Here is a 24,155-nt window from a genome sequence, read left to right on the forward strand (position 1 = left end):
AACATATAAGATTCTGAGGGGGCTTGACAAGGTACATATGCTGACAGGTTGTTTCCCCTAGCTTGAGATTCTAGAACTAGGGGGCATAGTCTCAGGATAAGGGGTCAGCTATTTAAGACTGAGATGAGGACGAATTTCTTCACTGAAGCATTGCAAATCTTTACAATTCTCTACCCCAGAGGGCTGTGGATGCTCAGGCATTGAGGATATTCAAGGCTGTGACAGATAGATTGTTGGATATGGGGATCGGGTGACAAAGTGGAATTGAGGTCAGGGATCCACCATGATCTTACTGAATGGTGGAGCAGGCTCAAAGGGCCGTATGGTCTACTTCTGCTCCTGTTTCTCATGTTCTTAAACTACAGACAAAAACAGTCCACTTCTGTCACATTCTCGACCTGGGTTTAAGTTCCTTCACATTGCCCCTGCGATCTTCTATGCTTTAATATTACAGCAGCCCCTACTAAATTGGCCTCCTACATGCTCTCTGGAATTCTCATCTTGAACTTTGTGTCTTGCAATCTATCTCTTTGACTGTTCCTTCAGTAGGGTTGCCAATCCTTCAGGATTGTCCTGAAGTCTCCAGCAGGATACTGCTGCAAGTGTGTTTCTGTCCATAGTTTAATAGTCAGGCTGCTTTGTGATTGTTACTGCCTAGGAGAATAGTCACAGGATCACTAAAATAATTGTGCTTGCCATTTTCTTTGAACACTTTTGCTTCTTAGTCATAAAAATATTTAAGATGAAAAAATAGGCTGTTTCACCAGGTGCGGTGGTTGGAGGCAGAAAGTTGCGTGATGAAACCTCCAGGAACACATCCAACCAGAGTTGCCAACAATCAGTCACCTGCTCAGCTCTTCTAGCTAATTTAGATTTCCACATCCTGGGTGGGCCAGGATTACTGAGGGAGAGGCTCTGCTCTGAAGCTGTGCGTGTGAGACAGAGCCTAAAGTCACTTAATATGCAACCGCCGAACCTGTCACATGGTGCTTTGGAGAGAGTATCAAACAAACCGAGAACTAGAATAACTAAAAGCTGTCTAGTATTTGAAGAGTCAACATAGGTCAAATTTCCAAGTGGTGTAGAAAGTTTTTAATTGATGCAACTATCTCAACCCAAAGCATTTTGCGGGTACAGGAATCCCCCTTTGAGGTACCTTCTTTAAAATCTTCCAGGGCCTGCTCTCGATCACACTGCTCCCGATCACCATGAAGAGACTGGACTGGGATCCCCTGCAGACTGAAATCACTCGACAAATCATCAGCTCTAAAACAAGGTACAAATTATATTCAATTAGTCATCCTCCAAAAACTTTCAGACTAAAAGAAAGCCAGCCACCTCTCTGACTGGTGCCTCCAGCTAAAGGCCTGCTCAGGTCAGGAAATAAAAACCCGACACAACCACACTGGACCCGAGCCAGAGTCCCTCCACTTTTTCCCGCGCCCGATCCGATCTGAGCCCGACCTGACTACCGGAATGGTTACCTACCTCGATTCCATTGTGCACTCACTCTCACTGTACCGCTTTTGGATTAAGGAAGCTGCAGCATGAGCATGATGACGTCATTGAGACGCTCACTCGCTCACTGCGCAGATTCAAGAGTTTCCCTCCTTGACATCCCGGACTCCAGCTCAGGTAAGTTTTTCAACTATTACACTCTCCACTCCAGCAGAGCAAAATACAAGACTTCCTGTGTGTGTCCGACCCAGACCTGACCTGACCCGAGCCGAGTCCGAAAGCCGGACCCGGGGCACAACCCGACTGGACCCGAACCCGACACATGTCGTTGGGTCCCATCGGGTTCAGGTCAGGTGGCAGGCCTTTACCTCCATCCCCCTCCAGGTCCTAATTCCTCCTTTGCCAACCAGCACCACCTCCTTCAACCCCGACTGCACAAGAACAGCTTGTTCATTTAATTCAGGTTTTTGGGAATGTGGGAGGTCTGTCAAAGACTATCAAGTACTCGCTGCGTAGATTTACTGCCATATGCGGGGTGATATCTTCTACAGATCAAAATACTACTTTTTAAACAAACATATATTTGTTTAAATAGCTGACTCCTCTTGCCTGACTGTTCTGTACATTTCTCCCGGTCATAATTTAAATGGACATTCAGATCAAATATTTACCAAAAATGATTTTGAGAGTTTGTAGAAGATTAGACATGTTCCCATTTCATGGTTGAAATAAAAATCAGAAACCAAGGGGTTAATGAGCCGTGAATTGCAGACTCAGACTGAATTACACATTCCTCCCGCATGTTACAAAGCCACAAAACAGCCTGTGCTGTTCAAGTTCCAACCAATTGGCCAATTACCTTCCTGACGCTGAGATTTCTTTTACAGGAGGCAAGCTCACAAAAAGCTTTCTTGAAAGTGTCATGAGTTGAGTAATTTGAGCACTTGGGTTTCAATTTAGCAGAAATGAAACAAACATTTTTGAACAAATTTATTCCAGTATTGCTTCCTATGAAACATGACCATATTATATCGTCTGATAAACAACTGGCATTCACACAGCACCTTGTAAGCAGAGAAGAACGCCCAAGTCGCTTCACAGAAGTGGAATCAAATAAAAAATGAATGCCAAATCAAAGGAGATATTAGGACAGATGACCAACAGCTTGGTCACAGAGGTGGATTTTAAGGAGCATCTTAAAGGAGGAGAGAGGGGCAGAGAACAGAGTGGTTTAAGGAGGAAATTCCAGAGCCAATAGCGGGCTGAAGGTTAGGGGATGCATAAGAAAACAAAAATAAAGGAGCAAACACAAGAAATGCTGGAAATACTCAGCAGGTCTGTCAGCATCTGTGGCGAGAGAAGCAGAGTTAACGTTTCAGGTCAGTGACCCTGCATCAGAATGGAGTATTTCCAGCATTTCTTGTTTTCATTTCAGATTTCCAGCATCCACAGTATTTTGCTTTTATTAAAGGAACAAACTGTTCTTCTGCATCTGGGGTTTGGGGAGTAGGGGTGGGGTTGGTGCTGGTTGGTGACGGAAGGACGAGGACCTGGAAGGATTTCAAGACAAGGTTGAGCATGTTAAATTGGAGGCATTGCCAGACTGAAAGTGTGCACAGTGTGATGGGTGAATGGGACTTGACACCAGTTAGGATACTAACAGCAGAGTTTTGGATGAGCTCAAGTTCATATAAGAGTGGAAAATAAGATGCCGGCCAGGGGAGCATTGGAATAGTTGAAGTGACAAAAACATGGATGAGGGTTTCAGTTGAGGCAGGGGTGGAAACAGGCAATGTTATGGAGGTGGAAGTAGTTGGTCTTAATGATGGACAGAATATGGGATCAGAAGCACAACTCAGCATCAAATAGGACACCAAGGTTGAAAACAGTCTGGTTCAACCTGAGGCAGGGATGGAACTGGTGATGAGGAAATGGAGAGTGTGGCAGAGCTGAAGATAATGTCATCGCACTTCCCAATGTTTAGATTGAGGAAATAGCAGCTCATCTAAAACTGGAGGTTAGACAAGCAGACTGATAACACAGAGGCAGTGGAGGGTCTGAGAAAGGTGGCGGTGAGGTAGGGCTGGGTATCATCAGCGCACAGGTGGAATGTGACCCCATGTCTGAGAATACATCAGTGAGGCACAGCATGTAGACAAAGTAGAGTAGTCGTTTTACTGTAAATCCAGTTGTAAGGATTTAATACAATGTTGGAAAGGCAAGGGCTGAAGAGACTTTTCCCTTTCCATCTTCTATCATTCCACACATCAATCTCCCAATGAATGACTGACTTACATTTACCCTTTCCCACTCAGAATCCAAAAATCCCACATGCTATAATTAAAATAAAGATGAAACTAAAGCCTTCTAACACAATACCATTGCGAGTCCTGAAACAAGGCAGGGTGCAAGTTGACAAAATGGGTTAAATAATCAGGGTGCATTATGTGGAACGGGATCAGCTTTGATTTTAATAGACAGTGAGAAGCAGTACAGGCAGAAAGAAGTTTATGCTAATAGTGTTTGATAGAGAGGGATAGGAAGAGGCTCATGTGGAGCACAGTCACTGGCATAGGCCAGTTGGGCAGAAGGGCCTGTTTCTGTGCTGTAGACTCGATGTAAATCAATAATAGAACATGCTTCCACTGTGTTAGAAACATTTCAATACAAAAAGACAAGCTTGTGATTTGCAATGAACTACAGCCCAATCAGGATCAATTATTGTTTACATATGAAAGAATTCTCCTTCGAGCTGTAACTTTTATCACTGGAAAATCTTCCGTGGACAGAGTCTGAACCAGGTGACCAGAAAGACAGTTTCTAATTTGAATAGAACCATAGAATTTTACAGCACAGAAGGAGGCCATTTCACAGAATCACAGAATCATTACAGCGCAGGAGGCGGCCATTGTTTATTGTGTCTGCACTGGCTCTCCGAATGAGCAATTCACCTATTCCCATTCCTCCGCCTTCTCCCCCATAACCCTGCACATTCTTCCTTTTCAGATAATAGTCCAATTCTCTTTAGAATGCCTCGAATGAACCTGCCTCCACCACATGCTCAGGCAGTGCATTCCAGACCTTAACCACTTGCTGCATGAAAAAGCTTTTCCTCATAAGAATATAAGAAATAGGAGCAGAAGTAGGCCATTCGGCCCCTCAAACCTGCCCCACCATTCAATAAGATCATGGCTGATCTGCTCCAGACCTCAACTCCTCTTTCGTGCCTGCTCCTCGTAGCCCTCAACTCCCCGATATTTCAAAAATCTATCTACCTCCTCTTTAAATACTTTCAGTGATCAAGCCTCCAAAACTCTCTAGGGTAGAGAATTCCAGACAGTCGCTACCCTCAGAGAAGAAATTCCTTTGCATCTCAGTTTTAAATGAGTGTCCCCTTATTCTGTAACTATGTCTCCTAGTTCGAGATTCCCCAGTAGTGGAAACGTCTTCCCAACATCTACCCCATCAAACCCTCTCAGAATCTTGTACGTTTCAATAGGATCACCCCTCATTCTGCTAAACTCTAATTAATAAAGGCCTAACCTGTTTAGTCGTTCTTGATAAGTCAACCCCTTCATCTCAGGAATCAGCCGAGTGAATCTCTTTTGAACTGTCTCCAATGCCAGTATATCCTTTCTTAAATACAGGGACCAAGTGGTCGCATTCGAACTACTGTGCCTGTGCTGCCTCTTTGAAACAGCTGTTCAATTAGTCCCACTCCCCTGCTCTTTCCCAATAGCCCTGTAAATTTTTATTTTCAAGTATTTAATTCAATTCTCTTTTGAAAGTTACTATTCAATTAAATCTAATGATTTTAAAGAAAACCCTGAACTTTGTTTTGGGGTAGTTAGGCACTACATTGAGATAATCTCCTCACCCTGAAATGCACCTATTGCTATCATTGTTCCCGGCTGTGAGTGTACTTCATGAAGTGCAGGGCTCCCCAATATTACCCTAGCAGCTAGACGGCCAGCACTAAGTCAACAAAGTGCTATAAAAGAAAATAAATCAGATATCAACCATCAGAGAGTGGATGTAATTATACAGAAAACCAGACAATTCATTTCTTCACAACCACTGTAATGAGGTGAATTCTCCCTGTTGCCCTGGGCAATATTTATTGCTCAATCACCATCACAACAAATTATCTGGCCATTATCACATTGCTGCTCGTGTGCAAATTAGCTGCTGTATTTCCTACAACAGTGAGCACACATCAAAAGTACTCCATTGGCCGTGAAGGGCTTTGGGACGTCCTGAGTGCACGAAAGATGCTGAACAAATACAAATCTTTCTTTAATCAGACCATTTGATTCCTACCACATCCTGAGCTGAACTATTACACGACAGAGATGCAAGAGTAATAAAATATTCTGATGAAATATACCAAGCCAGTCTGAGCCACAGCAACCATGGGCCAAACATCTCTCATTTGACAGCAGCTAGCTTACAGAATCTCTGGACTTTTGTACCTTTTCAGACCCTCAATAAACATCAACAAGGAGAACTGAGGAAAGACAAGAGCACCATTCGTCCCACACAACTAACACTTAACATACGTGAGCTTTCTTCCCACAAAGATGATGACTTTGTCCACAGGGGTCATGGATTCAATGAAGTGAAGTGTGTAACTTCTTTTCTCCTCTTCAGGAATAACTAGCACATTTTGTTCCACTGTCTCCACTGCCTAAAAGAAACATGATTAAGTATCTTCCTGCAAGTACTCTTCTGCTTTGTCTGTTGTATAAACATATTCAGTGTGGTGATTTAATTGCAGCATAAACAAGTTATGTATTTGGCATCATTGGGTATATTTAGTGAAGCCACTCTCCCAACATGGAGCAGGCACAGGTCGAAGAACTGACACTATCATTTAAGGCACTTCCTTTGACCATGTCTCTCTCTAGGAACGTTAAATTTCCCCTTAAACAAAAATCTAACACAGGATCATTAGGAACAGGAGGAGGCCATTCAGCTTTTCAAGCTCCACCGTTTAACTAGATCATGGATGACCTGTATCTCAACTCCATTTACACATCTTTGCTCCAGGTCCCTCGATACCTAACAAAAATCTCTCATAATCTTACTCTTGAAAGCTCCAATTGACAACCAGCATTCACAGCTTTTTGGGAGAAGAGATATTCAGATTTCCACGATCCTTTGTGTGAAGAAATGCTTCTTGACATCACTCCTCAGCAGTCTAGCTCTAAGTTTAAGATTGTGCTCCCTTATCTGGGACCCCTCCCCACCAGAGGAAATACTATCTATCTATCCTACTGAATCCCTTTATCATTTTAAATATCTCAATCAGATCACTTTCAACCTTCTAAAGTCAAGGGAATACAACCCCAGCCTGGCCCACTTACCCTCATAATTTAACCCTTTGATCCTGTCTCCGAGGTTAGTTATGACACTCAGCTTGTGCTGATGTAAAATAATTTCAACCATGCATTGCCGAACTGTCAGTATAACTTTGTCAAGAAGCCTGTACTGGCTCCACGCTATAGTCCTAACACTCACGGCAAGTTAGTTACAGACGGCTTTACAAACCACCCACCAGACCAGCTCTTTAAACCACTTTTAACCTCTGGTAATGTTAGTTGTATTCAGATGTACTAAGTGGAACTTTGTGTTGAGCTCAGGGCTCTGATACTACCTGCACTACAACAAACCACCAACATTCTCCATTTATAAGCAGCACACACTTTTACAATTTTACAGCATACAATGAAAGTTACAGTAACTTTCTGTAAGTGTTTTACAGGTTGCAAACAAAACCAAAGTACTTATTTTCCTGTACTCACTGCCAAATCCAGAGTTCCTACATAAACCATCATTGGATTCTTCAGATACGATTTTGCTAATCTCCGAACCCCATCAGGCCATGTTGCACTGCCGAGGGATGAGAATGGGTTAACAACACATAGTGGTGTCCATAGCTTAGCATGTAACTTAATGTACTAGCAAACTGCCCCAATGATGAAGGCCGATTCCAGTACTATACAGAGCCATATCTCTGTATATAGTGGTCAAGTGTTTTCTTTCTTCACCCCACCCAGTTTCACTGCTTCCCTGAAAGTGTTGGCTTGATGCTGGGTAGTTCCACACATGATGATTGATGCTGCATGACAGTTTCACACACAGTTACCATCCCTGATATCTCTGCCAATGGAATGAGCTGTTCAATCAGGGGAAGGCATCACAGCTGAGCCCAATTCTGCCCACGTTGCCAGCAGGGTCAGTGATGGTAATCAGGAGCTGGGCCCTGGTTTCACTAATCTCCTTTCCCCGACCCCCAACACTGAGCCAATCATACCATGTCTACCAGTGAATATTCCTTGATCAATTAGGAAGATCAATTAACTTGAAATTTCTACTGGAAGTGACTTGGGGTGATGAATAAATCAGCTAATTCTTTTCTACCTGGTCATAATGGTCTGTCTATCAGGTCGTATGTCCAAAAGAATCTTCATAATCTGAGGTTCAAATCCCATATCCAACATTCGATCTGCCTCATCCAATACCTGTTAAAGGAAGAAGCGATACACTAAGGAAAAAGTTTATCCAACACAAGCTGATTCAAGAAAAAAGAGGTTTTACTTCTTAGACAGCTCCTTGTTGTCTGGTGGTCTGTGTGGTACTGATATATAGTTAGGCAGAATCTATCCTGTACTTTGAAAGCATGTGGCAGACAGCTTTAAATGCAGCGCACGGTAAGTATTCAATTGCAGTATTTTACAGGCAGCCACAGATGGAGTGGCAATGAACTTATTAAAGAGCTCATCCACTAAACCCCAAAGATCACAGGTACCATTATAACATATACTGCGTGCAGAGGGAGATGGGTCCTTTTTGAGCATCATTACAAAGCTCAGGTATTTGATCTGCAATTCTGTCCACAGTGAAATATAGCAACACAATCATTGCAGTTTGAGCACCTGATTACTGGAAAGGGTAGTTAACATATTGAATATATTTATAGAATATAAATACTGGGCGGCACAGTGATTAGCACCGCAGCCTCACAGCTCCAGCGACCCTGGTTCAATTCTGGGTACTGCCTGTGTGGAGTTTGCAAGTTCTCCCTGTGTCTGCGTGGGTTTCCTCCGGGTGCTCCGGTTTCCTCCCACATGCCAAAAGACTTGCAGGTTGATAGGTAAATTGGCCATTAGCAATTGCCCCTAGTATAAGTAGGTGGTAGGGAAATATAGGGACAGGTGGGGATGTGGTAGGGATATGGAATTAGTGTAGGATTAGTATAAATGGGTGGTTGATGGTCGGCACAGACTCGGTGGGCTGAAGGGCCTGTTTCAGTGCTGTATCTCTAAAATAAACTAATAGGAACCACACACTTAAATACACTTCCTGCCAATTTTCTACAGTCCTAACATTTCTAAAGGGAACTGCCCATATAATTGGTCATGCTGTAATTACACCCTCCTGCCAGCAGTGGCAGGCTGTACAACTGCAGCAATACAACTTTAGGTTGTCAGTTTCTAAGATAAAAGTGAACACGGGAAATTATAATGTAAATATAAAAGAATAGAATACCTAACTTTAAAATGGTGACAATGACATCTGTATACAAGATACACTCAGTCTTTTCTGTGTAACTCCATTTCACCTGATCTCTACTACACTGAGACTTCACTACTTGTCTTCATTTTTTATATTCGTTCATGGAATGTGAGCATCACCGGCAAGGCCAGTATTTATTGCCCATCTCTAATTGCCTTCTAGGTGATGATGAGTCGCCTTCTTGAACCGCTGCAGTCCACATGGTGTAGGTACACCCATAATGCTGTTAGGGAAGGAGTTCCAGGATTTTGACCTGGTGGTGGTGTTCCCATGCGCCTACTGCCCTTGTCCTTCTAGGTGGTAGAGGTCATGGGTTAGGAAGGTGCTGTCAAAGAAGCTTTGGTAAGTTGCTCGTAGATGAGACAATCATCGATTGTTGTAAAAACCCATCTGGTTCACCAATGACCTTTAGGGAAGGAAATCTGCTGTCCTTACCTGGTCTGACCTACATATGACTCCAGACCCACAGCAATGTGATTAATTCTTAACTGCCCTCTGAAATGGCCCAGCATGCTCAGTTGTCAAAGGTAATTAGGGATGGGCAACAAATGCTTGTGACACTCACATCCCACGAAAGAATAAAAAAAATCACTGCAGAATTTCCAATCTCTGACTTGCTCTTGTAATTGTAGTAGTTATATGGCTGGTCCAGTTAAGTTTCTGGTCAATGGTGACCCCAGGATGTTGATGGTGGGGGATTCCGCGATGGTAATGCTATTGAATGTCAAGGGGAGATGGCTAGATTCTCTCTTCTTGGAGATGGTCATTATCTCGCACTTGTGTGGTGCAAATGTTACTTATCAGCCCAAGCCTGAATGCTGTCCAGGTCTTGCTGCATGCAACGTGGACTGCTTCAGTATCTGAGGAGTTGTGAATGGTGCTGAACATTGTGCAATCATCAGCGAACAAGCCCACCTCTGACCTTATGATGGAGGGAAGGTCATTGATAAAACAGTTGAAGATGGTTGGGTCTAGGACACTACCCTGAGGAACTCCTGCAGTGATGTCCTGGGGAAATTGACTAGTTGATAGATACATATTAATCCAATGGTCTCGAGCTGGGCCAACATGAGATGGGATTCTCACGTCTGAGCTCTAACTACCGGCCTGTGCTGACAGTGCCCCATCCTCTATGGAAGAGACAGTCCACATTCACTGTCCAGACTGACAAGAAGAACAGCCTCTTGGACAAAGTTTGGTTTAAAAGCCTGGCTCAGATGTTTGTATCTGTGTAATTTCCTTTCTAAAAAAATCAAAGCAGCTGAAACTCTTCTGTGAAGTTTGAATAAAATGCCACCTGCTGGAGAACTAACACACTGTCCCAGAGATTTCACCAGCCATTTATAGATTAATGAATCCTTTGCCACCTCCTTTGATTCTGGTCTGACTAACATATCAAGACTGAAATTAAACCGAGAGAAACCCAAACAGCAATGTGAATCACTAATACAAAGTCCAGCATTAAAATCTGAGAATCTGTAAACTCTCAACAAGGTTGGATTAAACGCTGGGTTGAAATCTAGTCCAGGCTGAGGGGCTGAAAGTCCTCTCTATCTGTTGGCTGTCAGGGTTCACCATAAAATGAGCTTAGATAGTCTCAGCACAGTCACTAAGGGCCCAAAGAACAAGTGTTCCTAATTGGCCTTGGTCATTGGTTCTGATGAAAGCTCATCGACCTGAAATGTTAACACTGCTTTTCTCTCCACAAATGCTGCTGCCTGATGTGCTGAGTATTTCCAGCATTCTCAGTTTTTATCCCTAATTGGCAATATCACTTAGACCCACAGGTGGTTGGTGTGGGAAACAGAAATAATGCCACACCGGGGCAGGAGGGGTGCACTGGAGCTGCACCTGAGGCCCATTGTTAGGACAAAGGAGAGGGACCGTTAAGCCCCAGCGAGCGCTTGACTAGTGAGTACTAGGTGCGGACTCAGGGAAGTGTTCCATTCTCAGCAAAAACATCCCTCGACTTAATAAAGACAAGAAAACAATTAACTGATGAACCGACTGACTTGAAAGAGGGGACAGATTTTTTTTCTTTGCATGACTTGAAGGCAAAAAACATTGTTTTAAAAAACGCATGTAAATGAGAATCAACAGCAACTTGCATTTATATAGTATCCTTAACATGGTAAAACATCCCCAGGTGCTTTACAGGAGTGTTAGCAAACAAAATTCAACATTCCGGACACATAATGAATTCGCGTTACATTGGTTCACCTGGGAATGAAACCACAGCAAGACTTCAAATCAGAAAAACATGTCAACAACTTCACATAAAAACAGAGAAAATCTCAAGTCCATATGTTCCTCTAATCCACTTCCCTGCTGTTTTCACAACTGCAGTTAGGTTTCATTTTTGGTTTTTACACGAGACATTCCCCTCAGCGTGATGAGTACTCTACAGCCCAGTGCTCCAGCCATGTCCTGACCATGTTTTCTATACAGGAGCAAGTTAACCTCCTTTGATCTACATTCCATTCCTCTTTTATAGCGACTTTAAAGATAAAAATTCCAAAGCCAGGCAATTGGTACAAATGGCTGGTAATTTGGGGTCATATCTATTGCAGTTGAGGGCTATGAGCACCAGCTGGGCTTAGTGGGTGGCATTTGAGTCAGAAGGTTGTGCATTCACATTCCATTCTATAGACTTGAGCACACAATCTAGGCTGACACTCCCAGTACAATACTAGTGCAGCACTGCCTCGTCGAAGGGACAGTACTGAGGGAACGCTGCACTGAGGGAGCGCCGCACTGTTGGAAGAACAGCACTGAGGGGTCCTGGGGCAGTATACAGGGAATGCCGAACTGTCAGAGGGTCAGTACTGAAGATGTGCTGCACTGTTGGAAGGTCAGTACCGACAGGTCCTGGGGCAGTACGGAGGGAGCGCTACACTGTTGGAGGGACAGTACTGAGGAAGCGCTGCACTGTCGAAGGGTCAATTCTGAGGAAGTGATGGAGCACGGCACTGTCGGAGGGTCAGTACTGAGGAAACGCTGCACTGTCGGAGGGCCAGTACTGAGGGACCTCGGGGTAGTACCGAGGAAGCACCGCACCGTCGGAGGGACAGTACCGAGGAAGCACGCACCGTCGGAGGGACAGTACCGAGGAAGTGTTGCACTCTCAGAGGGACAGTCCGGAGGGGTCCTGAGACAGTACTGCGGAACTGCACCGTCGGTGGGACAGTACCGAGGCAGCACCGCGCCGTCGGAGGGACAGTACCGAGGCAGCACCTCGCCGTCGGAGGGACAGTACCGAGGCAGCACCGCGCCGTCGGAGGGACAGTACCGAGGCAGCACCGCACCGTCGGAGGGACAGTACCGAGGGCAGCACCGCACCGTCGGAGGGACAGTACCGAGGGCAGCACCGCACCGTCGGAGGGACAGTACCGAGGGCAGCACCGCACCGTCGGAGGGACAGAACCGCGGAACCGCACCGCACTGTCGGAGGGACAGTACCGCGGAACCGCACCGTCGGAGGGACGGTGCCGCGGAACCGCAGCGTCAGAGGGACGGTACCGCGGAACCGCAGCGTCGGAGGGACGGTACCGCGGAACCGCAGCGTCGGAGGGACGGTACCACGGAACCGCACCGTCGGAGGGACGGTACCGAGGCAGCACCGCACCGTCGGAGGGACGGTACCGAGGCAGCACCGCACCGTCGGAGGGACGGTACCGAGGCATCACCGCACCGTCGGAGGGACGGTACCGAGGCAGCACCGCACCGTCGGAGGGACGGTACCGAGGCAGCACCGCACCGTCGGAGGGACGGTACCGAGGCAGAAAATACATTACAAAACAGTTCCAAACAGCACCAAGTTGACATTCCAGAAAGTGCAAAGGAAATCAGTTTTCTTCAAGACAGGAGTGAATTGCCTCACAACCCTTCCATTCTATTTTACATACAATGTACATTTTACAGCAAAACCATATTTGGTGTATACAGATGAGGGGTTTTACACGGGTTCCAGCCCCTCAGTTCACAATGGCGGGAGGACCTTACACTGTGGTCTTTCCGCATTGAGCCTCTGCCGCGGCTGCCCCAAGCTTTAGTGCATCCCTCAGCACGTAGTCCTGGACCTTGGAATGTGCCAGTGTGCAACACTCGGTCGTGGACAACTCTTTGCTCTGGAAAACCAGCAAGTTTCAGGCAGACCAAAGAGCGTCTTTCCCCGAATTGATGGTCCTCCAGCAGCAGTTGATGTTTCTCGCGGTGTGTGTCCCTGGGAACAGCCCGTAGAGCACAGACTCCTGTGTTACAGAGCTGGGATGAACCTCAACAAAAACCACTGCATCAGTTTCCACACTTGCTTTGCAAAGACACATCCCAGAAGGAGGTGGGCAACTATCTCTTCCCCACCACAGCCACCTCGAGGGCAGGGTGCGGAGGCATCGAGATGCCGGTCTCACAGGAATGATGACAGTGCAGGCCCTTCTCACCACCAGCCAAGCTACGTCTTGGTGCTAGTTTGAAAGTTCTGGTGATGAGGCATTCTGCCAAATGACTTTGGCAATCTGCTCGGGGAACCATCCGACAGGATCCACCATCTTCTTGTCCCGTAGGGCCTTAAGGACATTCCATGCAGACCACTGCCTGATGGATTGGTGGTCAAAGGTGTTTTTCCGCACAAACTTTTCCACGAAGGACAGGTGATATGGCACAGTCCAACTGGATGGAGTATTCCACGGCAATGTGGCCAGACCCATCCTATGCAACACCGGGGACAGATAGAACCTCAGCACGTAGTTTCACTTGGTGTTTGCATACTGGGGCTCTACGCACAGCTCGATACAGCCGCACACGAAGGTGGTCATCCTGCCTTTATTCAGAGGTTTGAACATCGTATCCCTCCGGACCCGGTCCATTTGCATCTCCAGATAAAGCGGAAAATGGCTCGGATGACCGCCGTGGCACAGGAGGGGGGTATGGGCCAGACCTGCGCCACATACAGCAACAACGTGATTGCCTCGCACCTGATGACCAGGTTCTTATCCACAATGGAGAGAGAACACTGCTCCCGCATTCTCAGCTTATGGTCAGTTTACCGTGGCCACTCACTCCTTCCAGGTTTTGGTGCACGCCCCGGCCCTTCCAAACCATATCCCCAGCACCTTCAGGTAGTCTGACCTGACAGTGAAGGGGACAAGGGATCGGTCGGTCCAGTTCCCAAAGAACATGGCCTTGCTCTTGCCGTGGTTAACTTTGGCTCCTGAGGCCGGTTCGACCTGGTCGCAGATGCTCATCAGTCTGCGAACGGACAGCAGATCAGAGTAGAAGATGGCAACGTCATCCATGTACAGGGAGGCTTTGACCCGAGTGCCTCCGCTGCCTGGGATTGTCACTCCTTTTATGCCCGCATCCTTCCTAATGGATTCAGCAAAAGGCTCGATATAGCAAACAAACAAGACGGGAGAGAGGACAGCCCAGTCTGACTCCAGATTTAATTAGGAAACTGTCTGATTCCCACCTATTGATTGAGACTGCACTACTGATGTTTGTGTAGAGCAGTTTGATCCAATTGCGGATTCCCTCCTCAAACCCCATTTTGGAGAGCACGTCCATCATGTAGGTGTGCGATATCCAGTCAAAAGCCTTCTCCTGGTCCAAGCTGATGAGGCAGGTGTCCATCCTCCTGTCCCGTACATAGGCGATCGTATCTCTGAGTAGCGCGAGACTATCAGAGATCTTCCTGCCGGGTACAGTACAGGTCTGGTCAGGGTGAATCACCAACTCCAGAGCAGACTTGACCCGACTGGCGATGACTTTGGACAGAATCTTGTAGTCTACATTAAGCAGTGAGATGGGTCAATTTCTAATGTCCGCCCTCTTCCCTCTTCCACTTGTTGATGAAGGTGATGATGCCTTTCCTCATGGATTCTGACATGCTGCCAGCCAGAAGCATACTCTTGCACACTTCCAGCAGGCCTGGGTTGATCCAGTCCCACAGGGCCGAATACAACTCAACCGGTAAGCCGTCGCTTCCAGGAGCTTTACTCCTCTCTAAGGACCTGACGGCCTTTGTCAGCTTGTCCAGAGTTAGCGGTTTGTCCAGACTGTCCCGCATGCTGTCCTCTTAAGACCTCTGTGATAGATGACAGGAAGGACTGGGAGGCTGTGCTGTCCCTGGGCTTCATGTCGTACAGCCCAGCATAAAAGGATTTGCTAATCCTTTGTATGTCAGACTGTGAAGACGTTACCGAGCCATCCTCTTCCTTCAGGCTGCTGATCACAGAGCTCTCACTCTGTGTACCTTTTGGAAGAAGAAATGCGAGCACACCTCACCCTGCTCAATGGAGCGGACTCTGGACCGGAAGATGATCTTGGAGGCCTCCGTGTCCTGCTGGTTCTTCACCTCATTGAGGTCCTCCTTGACCTCGACCCTCATCGACAGCAGCCAGAGCAGATTTTGCATTCTTTTCTGGAGTCGGGACATTTCCCTCGGTCTCTCTCTCGCCCTCTGAACACCTTTGAGGATAAAGAACCTCTTGATGTTCGCCTTGATCGCTTCCCACAGAGACTCAAAGAGGGGTTTCACAGTTCTCCAACCGTTTGTAATCCCTTTTGAGTTCCTCAGTGTTCTCTAGGATTAGCAGTGTAACATTCAGCTTCTATGTTCACCTGCCAACCCCTGGTCGTTCTGTAAGTGACAGCCGGCCAGTAGGAGGCAGTGGTCAGAGAACAACGCTGGCTTGATGTCGGTGGATCTGTGAAAGCAGGGGACACAAACAGGAAATCAATCCTGGAACGGGCAGACCCGTCCTGTCTCCATCAGGTGTATCTAAACTGCGCTCCGTCAGCAGGTTTGCTGAAGACATCATGCAGCTTGGCATCTTTTACTGTTTCCATTAGGAATCTGGACGTAGCGTCCAGTTTGCTGTCATCACTGCCGGATCGTCCAGCTGCATCAATGATGCAGTTGAAGTCACCGTCATGAATGACAGGCCTGGATGTCGCCAGCAGCAGAGGGAGCTGCTGGAGGACGGACAGTCGCTCGCTGCATTGAACCCGGGCGTACACATTGATTAAGTGGAGCAGAGCATTGTTGTACATTACATCTGCTACGAGGAGGTGACCGCCCACCACCACCTTAACTTTGGAGTTAGTGAAGTTGCCTCTGCGCAGCCGAATACCCAGGCAGGAAGAACGGGAATCATTTCCCCAGACCAGATTGATGGCCCGTGGGACCACCACCGCGACCATTGCCTGTAAATGCTGAGGTGCAGGATTCCACACTTTTAAAAAAAAAATTCATTCATGGGATGTGGGCGACGCTGGCCAGGCCAGTATTTATTGCCCATCCCTAATTGCCCTTGAGAAGGTGGTTGTGAGCTGCCTTCTTGAACCGCTGCAGTCCACGTGGGGTAGGTATACCCACAGTGCGGTTAGGAAAGGTGACTTTGTAGCGGTTAGGTACAACTGAGTGGCTTTCTGGGCCATTTCAGAGGGCATGTAAGAGTTAACCACATTGCTGTGGGTCTGGAGTCACATGTAGGCCAGACCAGGTAAGGACAGCAGATTTCCTTCCCTAAAAGGACATTAGTGAAGCAGATGGGTTTTTACAACAATCGACAATGGTTTCATGATTAGACTAGCTTTTAATTCCAGAATTATTAATTAAATTCAAATTCCACCTTCTGCTGTGGTGGGATTCGAACCTATGTCCCCAGAGAAATACCCTGGGTCTCTGGGTTACTAGTCCAACGATGAAACCACTACGCCACCGCCTACCCCTCATGCAGAAAGAGCAGGTCGGCTTTGACCTTGGCGAGGTAGTCCAAGGGAGAAACACCATGCATAGTGGATTTAACGCTACGCACGTTAGTGAAGCAATCTTTATACCCATTTTAAAGTTGGGTGTTGCTTACCACACCAGGTGTCCTTGCTAGTCCCAGTCCTTGGGTATGTTCCTGCATACCCATAGTGTACACAAGCTGTTTCACATTCGTTGGGCTCAGAAACCCCTCCTGGTTACTCATGGAGGATTTGTTCCGCTGGGGTGACACCGGGGGTGGGGGTACTGTAGGCAGCAAGATTTGGGCTGTTCTCTGCTGGTGCCATCTTTCCCCTCTGTCCCTCTTAGAAGACTTCACTGCTCCCGGCTTCCTGGAGCTGGAGTGCGCTGGGCATCTCGCTGGTTTCAGCCTTTTGGGGTTGGTGCGCGCTGGGCCCGTCACAGCTTGCAGTGCCCTGGAGCTGGTGGCCTTGCTCTTCCAGCTCCTTTGAGTTCTGCCTCTTCTTTTGCAGGTGCTGTCTTTCCAGCCCTTCCTCATCCAATGCGGAGCAGCTGCCATAGTCTGTCTCAGACAGTAGCATCCTCTTGCCATTGGTTTGGGTGGTGACTTGTTCCTTTATTGGAGGCTTCTTCTTTGTGGTTTTCTTTTGTACCACTTGCCACTGACCGGTTTGTCCATCTGCTGCCTCCTCCTCCATTGATTTATTCTGTAGAGGAGTTTCCGGGGTCGGGGTAGGTGTTGGGTTGCTGAGTGCAGCTGCTTCCCCTTTCTTCTCCTTCTCAGATAGACATTCCTCGTTGTGGGGAGGATTGCTTGTCTCTCTCCCAGCACCAAACACATTCACCATTTCTTCTCCCAGCCTTTCCTTGGACCTTGCTGCCTCTGCATAACTGAGGCAGCATTTGGGGCAGATTTTGCACTTGCTCTGTTTATAGTCCTTGGTCTGATGGCCTTCCTTCTTGCAGTTCTTATAGACTACTGTGCTGCAGTTGGCCGCCATATGATCAGATTTGCCACAGGTACGACAAACTCTGGGCTGCCCTGTATAGACCAAGAAGCCTCGACTTCCCCTGATAGCGAAGCTGGAGGGTGGATGGATGATGGCTCCATTGGCATCGACCTTCAAGGTCAACTTGACCTTACCGCTTGCTGGTCCAAATCCCAAATGGGTCCTTGACATCAGTGCTGCTGCCAGCCCCTCGACATACCTGGCGAGGAAGGTGAGTACATCCATGACAGGAACATGGGGTTGTAGAGGTGGATTGTCACTACCCGGTCGCGTTGCGACGGCAGCATGAAGAGTGGTTCCACTGTGAGGATCAACAGTGGCGCCTAGTTTCCCCTCTCCTTGACCACCTTAAGGAACTTGATGCATCCCGCCACATTCTTGAACGCCACCTCAAAATATCCACTGTTGGGGAAGTCCTGCAGACAGAAGATGTCTGCAGCTTGGAGTCCACAGCAATCAATAAGGATTTTCTTAATGAAGGAGGTACTGTCAATGGTGCACATCCTTCACCACCACCCAAACAATGTTACGCACTCCCTGGCTTGAAGCTCTAGAATCGGTAACAGCCATTTTACTCAAAACCTACCTGGAACAGGATCAAAGGCCACTGATCATGGTCTCTCCCCTGCCTGTACAGTCACTCCGACAGCGCAGCGCTCCCCCAGTACAGTCACTCCGACAGCGCAGCGCTCCCCCAGTAGTCACTCCGACAGCGCAGCGCACCCCCAGAACAGTCACTCTGACAGCGCAGCGCTCCCCAGTACAGTGACTCCGAAAGCGCAGCGCTCCCCCAGTACAGTCACTCCGACAGCGCAGCCCTCCCCCAGTACAGTCACTCCGACAGCGCAGCCCTCCCCCAGTACAGTCACTCCGACAGCGCAGCGCTCCCCCAGTACAGTCACTCCGACAGCGCAGCGCTCCCCCAGTACAGTCACTCCGACAGCGCAGCGCTCCCCCAGTACAGTCACTCCGACAGCGCAGCGCTCCCCCAGTACAGTCACTCCGACAGCGCAGCGCTCCCCCAGTACAGTCACTCCGACAGCGCAGCGCTCCCCCAGTACAGTCACTCCGACAGCGCAGCGCTCCCCCAGTACAGTCACTCCGACAGCGCAGCGCTCCCCAGTACAGTCACTCCGACAGCGCAGCGCTCCCCCAGTACAGTCACTCCGACAGCGCAGCGCTCCCCCAGTACAGTCACTCCGACAGCGCAGCGCTCCCCCAGTACAGTCACTCCGACAGCGCAGCGCTCCCCCAGTACAGTCACTCCGACAGCGCAGCGCTCCCCCAGTATAGTCACTCCGACAGCGCAGCGCTTTCTCAGTACTGGCTTGGAGCGTCAGCCTGAAGTACGGGCTCAGATCTCTGGTGTGGGGCTCGAACCCACAACTTTTACAGTTTTGGAGAGGGTGAGAAATTGAGTAGAAGCAGTAAACAGAAAATAAACTTATGTCTAGTTTCACCTCACCTTTAGTCAACCGTTCCTTTTATACAAGTGGGCTCCCAGCTCCACCAGGTGCTATTTGGTGGAAGGTCATTTTGTCACATCTGATGAAGCATGTGTCAGATTTGAAAGGGAATGTGCCTTGTGTTGATTCTCTGCCTGTCAGGCACACAGGTAGAGGAGGAAAACACTCACAAAGTTAAGCAAAAGCAAAATACTGTGCAAGCTGGGAATCTGAAATAAAAGCAGAAAATGCTGGAAATACCCTAAGTCTCGCAGCAGCTGTGGCGAAAGACACAGTTAACATTTCAGGTCTGTGACCTTAACTTGGTTTCTCTTTCCACAGATGTTGCCAGGCCTGAGTATTTCCAGCGTTTTCTGTTTTTATCCCCTGCAACCAGACAAGGGAATGAAAATTTAAAGAAAAGGCTTTCTCCCTTAAGAGAGAGGAAGCAGTTAGCCACCATGCCACCATACTCAAAAGGAGGGCGATGTACGGAGGCAAACCATCAAAAACAAAACTTTGCTCTTGGAAGAACATTAGTTGTGCTCCCAAATACATATGTAGCACTGTATTTTTCTCTTTGTAATGCAGGAGGTAATATTTGCTTCCTTCCCCATAAATTTAGGTTGGAGGATTCCTTGCACTCTCCCTACGCCAAATAAATAGAAAAAACACAAGCAAGGTTTACTGATAAAGAGTTGAATAAAGTAGTTGCGGAAGCTATTCTAAAGCTGTTTTAATGTTATGGTGCTCAAAAAGTACTTGCAAACTAAGAAGGTATCAGCTTGTCGAATTAACGGAAATGCATTCATGTTACTGTCTGCTGACAAGTAGTAAATCTCGTTCTATGTTTAAACATTTAACAAGTTTAGCAAAATGTTCAGTGCATTAAACTAATCAGGTATAAATTAATCAGGCACAAAATGCTCAACCAGAAAGTAAATGAGCTTCTAATTTAGCAGCTACACAACGATAAAAATCAGAGTCTTGGGGGGGTAATTTTAACCCCCCCCGCCCACCCCAAACAGGTGGGTTGGCTTTGGGCGAGATGTCAAAATTTAAAAAATTGCAAACCCGACTCCAATCCACTCACTTTGGGTTTAACAGAGATGGGATGGGGACTGGCAACCAATCCGCTCCCAGGAGGTCCATTTAAATATTATGAGGTTGTGTGTCTGCTTGTGGGCCAGGAAGAGGAGGACTACCTCACCCTGCCCTGTCCTCACTGACCACACACCTCCTTCCCCTCAAACTGACCTTCTCCCCTGCCATCAGATACCCTTTCTGGAGTCAGGGATCAGACCCTTCCTCCACCCCTAGCCAAGGTTGCAGCCTCCTTCAGGAGCTAAACCTGTCAATCAGCATGGCTTCTGGGCAGGGAACCCATTTAATAAAAATAAGATGAGCACTATGGAGCAAAAGCTACAGAGCACATGGGGAACCTCCTCCCCAAGCTCATACAACCGCCATTGTCAATACCGGGGCCTTAATGTTGGTCTGCCTTAAGTAAATCAAAATATCTTTTCTTGTTCCAAGATTTAAGATCTTGTAAAGAAACTGACTTCTCAACTTTGGTTATGTGTTTCAAGCAACATATTAATACCATCTGACACATGGATGAGCCCAATCACGCTCAAAGGCACACCCAATGCATGAGGTGCAAATATGGCTTATTAAAAGCAATCCTAAACTCTAGAGTTGTTATGGAGTGGAAATGGAATTACAAACTCCTCATTCCGGAATCAATTTTGTGACTGCTTGGCACAGTATTAGAAATTACATGTAGGCTCTTCGAAGCACCCAGATCCAGCCGAGATTCATTGAGGAACTCCATTATTTTATTAAAAAGCAACACCAAATGAAATCTTCTTGAGGAAACAGAAGTCACTGGGTTAGCTTCTGCTTCGCTTCCCTGCTCACTCACCAAATAAGTGATACTCTTCAGATTGATGTAATTATTCATTTGAAGATCATTCAGCCGTCCGGGAGTTGCAATAACAATGTCCACTCCTTTTGTAACTATGTTGATCTGATCTTTACGGCTTCCTCCTCCATAAATACAAATGCTGCAAAATTAAACATCTAACAATTAAACACAAATCTATCGGGAACATAAGAATACTGAAAGCTGTTCAAAGACATGAAAGGGTGAAAAAAAAGTCCCCTGTTCAAATGAACAAATCTGAAGCCTGAATTCCCACTGGGATTGTCCTGACCTCCCACTGTAACTTTGGCGACATGTGAAATGTGTCACTGAAATAGTCTGTAGTAATGTGAGTCTTCAATCTGAAATATTAACTGATTTCCAGTTCCTGTCTGAGCTGTAACAGAGAGGCACCAGTGTAATAGTCCTCCTCAGGTCATTGCCGCGAACGAGTTGAATGGTGCAGTCTGAAAGGACGTCATTGTTCTCCCTTTCTGAGATGGTACAAGGTTGCAAGATTGGGCAGAAACTGAAGTTACATCTTTATTTAAAAGAAAAGCAAAATACAGCAAATGTTAAAAACCCGAAATAAAAACAGAAAATGCTGGAAATAGTCAGCAGGTCTGGCAGCATCTGTGGAGAGAGAATCAGAAATTCTGAGAAGAGGCAACCTGAAACTTTAACTGGGTTGCTCTTTATACAGGTGCTGCCTGACTTAAGTATTTCCACCATTTTCTGTTTTTATTATATCTTTATCTGGCAGACTTTTCTGATGGAATCAGAGTACTGGTTGTGAAGAATTAGTTGCCTACCTACACTTAGTAAGTCATTCACTTGGCTGCCTTCGAGTATCAGTAAGACTTACCTGCACTGACACAATCTTACAAGGCTACAGGGCAGTTTGACCTACACAAATATCAGCAGCACCATTCATGTGGGACTGAGCACTGAGCAGAGCAAGGACTTACCCCCAAGAAAGCCTGAGAGAAAAAGCTACAAGGAGCAGACTGGAATCAGAGGCCCTGAGAAACACGTCTTGCCATGTACCAAGGTCTAACATTTGAGAAATCAGCAGGCAAGATCCACTGGACAACCAGAAATGCACGTCTTTGCCCCTCCTTCCTCTATTTAATATCCCGTGGACTCAGTGACTGCTGGATCAGAATTATAGTGAGGTTTGTATAAAAAAGGCTGGATAACATGGATATAAAGATCCAACAGGTTATATGAAAGCAGCTTTCTCATTTTTAGCTTAACTTATTGCACAGCTATCAGTACCTCTTAATTCCTTTGTAACTGTACTTGTTACACTCTTCCTGTATCTGAAGAGCCAGCTCTCTGGTTGGAGTGAGGACCAACATTCCAGGGCCATCACTCTTCTCCCGAAGCCTAAATACAAACAGAGCTGTTACAGAGTAAAGGCAAGGCACAATCCAATGGGAAAGGATGACAGCCCTGGTCAGCCGGATGACCCTTGACAAGTCTCAAAACAATTACAAGCGTGCACTTTCAATGCAACATGGAAGCTGAGGCCTTACAGAGTCATAGAATATATAGGACAGAAGGAGGCCACTCAGCCTATCAAGTCCATGCCGGCTCTCCACAGAGCTTTCCAGTTAGTCCCACTTCCCTGCTCGATCCCTGGAGCATTCATATTAACATGATGATTAATGTTTCAGTATCAAAATTGCAATTTCTAACTTGACACCAAATACAGTACATCATTTTAGAATGTACCTGACTTACCAGCAAACTAAAGAATCAATAAAGGACTACTTACCTAACAGTACGATCTTTGACAGCTGCTAACAGTGAGGGACCGTTAAATGCATAACAATTGAATAAGGAGCTGTGCAATGACTACAGTGCGGTAACCTCATTTATTAATGATTACAGTCATAGAAACGTACAGCACAGAAGGCAGCCATTCGACCCATCATGTCTGTGCTCTTCAAAGAGTCAGCAGTCATGCTTGGTTCCACATCCCTGCTTTTTGTCTGTAACCCTGTATGTTCCTCATCCTAAAGTATCTTTCCAAGTTCCCTTTAAAATTATTTATGGAATCAGCTTCCCAGGTAGAGCTCTCCTGATCTGTCTGAGTGAAATAAAATTCTCATCTTCCCTCTAGGTCTTTTGAATCTATGATTTCTGTTTATTAACCCACTTGCCAGAGGGAATAGCTTTTCCCTAGTAACTCTTAGCAAAACATCCCCATCTTGAAAACTTCCACTCGGGCACCTCTTAACCTCCTCTGTATCCTTTCTAAGGCCTTTACATCTTTCATGAAGTGTGGTGCCCGGAATTGTTCACAATACTGCAGCTGAGGCCTAACCAGTGGTTTATAAAGTTTCTAGCATGATCGCTTTGCTTTTATATTTATTCCTCTATTTATAAAGCCAAGTAAACCATATGCTTTTTAAACGACATTAACTTGCCCTACGACTTGTAAGGATTTGTGTATATGGGCACCAAGGTCTCTCTGATTATCTACACTTTTCAGAATCGTGCCATTCATAGTAAACTGTCTTTCCATTTTAGTCCTTCCAAAGTGAATCACTTCACACTTCCCTGCAATGAGCTCCAATCTGCCATGCTTCTGCCCATTTTACCATCCTGTCCATGTCATCCTGAAGCCCATAAATATCCTTATTAGTGTAGTAATCTCACTGATTAATGATTACAGTGCAGTGATCTCAGTGAGGAATTGTACAATGCACAACTGCACAGTTGAGGGTTATGAACGATGTGAAACTGTTTGAACCTTGCTCTGTTTATACAGTACCAGTTCACTCGAACCATTTCAAAATGTACAGACTAAGGAGTTGGTATTTTTGCTGCATGGATTATACTGGTTTCACATCACATGCTGGTTTCAGTTCCTGCTACAAAATTGACAATCTAAGAAGTTAAACTTGTCGAGACTTTAAACGATTCATTTAAAAGGAAAAACAGAATAAGCTATAACTACAACATAGAAGTGAATCCATTATTGAATGTTGACTGAGGGG

The 24,155-nt window shown here is 46.4% G+C and overlaps 1 protein-coding gene across 2 annotated transcripts in view; it reads right to left on the bottom strand.

The window, feature by feature from the left end:
- Positions 1 to 24,155, bottom strand: part of ddx43 (DEAD (Asp-Glu-Ala-Asp) box polypeptide 43) — a 63,151-nt gene that overhangs the window by 8,119 nt on the left and 30,877 nt on the right. The window contains exons 8-13 of one of the 2 annotated variants that reach the window (XM_068021205.1): positions 22,426 to 22,536; positions 21,148 to 21,289; positions 7,882 to 7,982; positions 7,263 to 7,350; positions 6,018 to 6,145; positions 1,157 to 1,266 (exon numbers count right to left, since the gene is read on the bottom strand). In XM_068021205.1, coding sequence (XP_067877306.1) covers positions 1,157 to 1,266; positions 6,018 to 6,145; positions 7,263 to 7,350; positions 7,882 to 7,982; positions 21,148 to 21,289; positions 22,426 to 22,536 — 680 coding nt within the window. The remainder of the gene's footprint in view (positions 1 to 1,156; positions 1,267 to 6,017; positions 6,146 to 7,262; positions 7,351 to 7,881; positions 7,983 to 21,147; positions 21,290 to 22,425; positions 22,537 to 24,155) is intronic. The other variant, XM_068021214.1, reaches the window with a different exon arrangement.

The sequence above is a fragment of the Heterodontus francisci genome, chromosome 3 (genome assembly GCF_036365525.1).
Source record: "Heterodontus francisci isolate sHetFra1 chromosome 3, sHetFra1.hap1, whole genome shotgun sequence".
Lineage (NCBI taxonomy): Eukaryota > Metazoa > Chordata > Chondrichthyes > Heterodontiformes > Heterodontidae > Heterodontus > Heterodontus francisci.